The sequence below is a fragment of the Merops nubicus genome, unplaced genomic scaffold (genome assembly GCF_000691845.1).
Source record: "Merops nubicus isolate BGI_N331 unplaced genomic scaffold, ASM69184v1 scaffold34935, whole genome shotgun sequence".
NCBI classification, from domain to species: domain Eukaryota; kingdom Metazoa; phylum Chordata; class Aves; order Coraciiformes; family Meropidae; genus Merops; species Merops nubicus.
In genome coordinates, this window is record NW_008612211.1 from 1 (window position 1) to 1,912 (window position 1,912).

The 1,912-nt window shown below is 52.8% G+C and overlaps 1 protein-coding gene across 1 annotated transcript; it reads left to right on the forward strand.

The window, feature by feature from the left end:
* Positions 1–17: 17 nt before the first annotated feature.
* LOC103774103 (adenosine receptor A2b-like) lies at positions 18–346 on the forward strand (the record flags this gene model as incomplete). The annotated part of the gene is made up of 1 exon (XM_008941482.1): positions 18–346. A coding segment is annotated over exon 1 (329 nt), but the record flags the coding sequence as incomplete, so codon positions are not given.
* Positions 347–1,912: the final 1,566 nt, after the last annotated feature.

The following is a 1,912-nucleotide window of genomic DNA, read 5'->3' on the forward strand; positions in this document are numbered from 1 at the left end:
CGCCCGGGGCTCTCGCCATGGACACGATGAAAACCACCTACATCGTGCTGGAGCTGATCATCGCCCTGCTGTCCATCGCCGGCAACGTCCTGGTCTGCTGGGCCGTGGCCATCAACAGCACCTTGAAGAACGCCACCAACTACCTGCTGGTGTCCCTGGCGGTGGCGGACATCGCCGTGGGGCTGCTGGCCATCCCCTTCGCCATCACCATCAGCATCGGCTTCCAGGTGGATTTCCACAGCTGCCTCTTCTTCGCCTGCTTCGTGCTGGTGCTGACCCAAAGCTCCATTTTCAGCCTGCTGGCGGTGGCCATCGACAGGTACCTGGCTATCAAGATCCCCCTGAGGTAAGAGACTGGTGTGGACACAGGTAGCCACACTCCCTGGCAGCCCAGCCCCTGGCCTTCCTTGCCTTAGCCTGTGGGAACTTCTGGTGCTGCCCAAAGAGGTCTGCTGCTCCCAGGTGATGATGAAAATAACAGAGATTTTGCACTCGCTTGCTGCAGGACCAGGATCAGGTTTTCAGTATCCTGCCTCTTGCTCCTAAACGTGCCTGGGAGCTCAGTTTCTTGAGGATGTTTGTCTTGGGAGAGTCCGTGGCTTCTTGGGGGGGCAATGCAGCCATGCTGGAGTGTGCTTGGGAGAGCTGTAGCTAATCTATGTAGGTATTTATACAGCCCCCCTCACGGTGCTGCCTGGGCATCTCCCAGGTAATTAACTATAGGAGCAATCACTCTTTCTCCTGCTTCCCAGCCTATTAGAGAAGTCGTTTTGCAGGCTGTTCTCTAACAGTGCTTGTCTCTTCCTGAGCTCAGGGCACAATACTTTCAGAAAGGTGGAAAATCATCTCAATATGACTTTGTACACACTTCACATTTTCAGCTAGGACTGGAGTCTGACTAGGTTGACTTCTAGATTTTAGAGGGCTAGAGTGGATGGACTGAAAGTGCAATTTGTTGCATCTACAAATGCTGAAACTGCATTTCAGTGCTTTTATGTGTATCAGTTCCTTCTGAGTGCTTGCCATGAGAGAGTGTATAGATAGGAAATGTCAGGAGGTGTCAGCTCTGTGAAAGGAGAAGAGGGAGGGAGAAAGGGTTCTCACCTCAGTTTTCAGAATTTTACAGTTTAGGCTGATAACCAAGCACACTATCAAAGACACGAACGGTTTTCCTTCTAATTCATGGGGCAGTGCAACATACTGGGGCAAAATGGATTGAAGATGGTTTCATGGCTTACAGGCACTTCAGCAGTGAGTTGGTGCAGCGTCTTCCTTAAGCTTAAGTGCACCAAAATCCTGGCTCTGCATTACAAGTGACCCGAGTCCCTTAGTCTTGGTCTCCTTCATGACTCTGCTGTCCCTCCCTGGGAATACGACGTTGCTGGCTCCCTGCTGGGGAGTCCAGGACCACTGGGGACTGCTCAGAGTGGAGGCTGTGGGAAGCAGGGCAGATTTGGCGTAGGGACCTCAGCTGAACTGTGTTAGCTGCAGCTTCCTAGGCTCTGCTCATCTCTGGCATCTCCCTTGCGCAAAGGGATGAATTCACCCTAAAATGACTTCAAAAACTCCCTTCTTCCTGTTCTGGCACCTTGCATGGGAGTGGTCCCACGTGTTGGGCACATATTAATTAGTCATCAGGCAGATGACAGAAACTGGCAGTGGAAATGTGTGTGTGCTGGGTGTCTGCACGTGTGGAAACTCCACGGGGTGTAGAGCCCAGCTGCAGCAGGGGCAGAGCAGCTCTGATCACTGCCAGCATCTCTGACACCGGCTGCTGAGCTTCCCAGCCACCCAGCTGGACTCAGAGGTGTACCCTGGCTCTGATACAATTTGGTGCCTCTTCCACTGGTTCATTTGGACCTTTCTTGGGACGGGAGCTAGTGGCACAGCAGCAGCTACAGGAGCAGGTTGG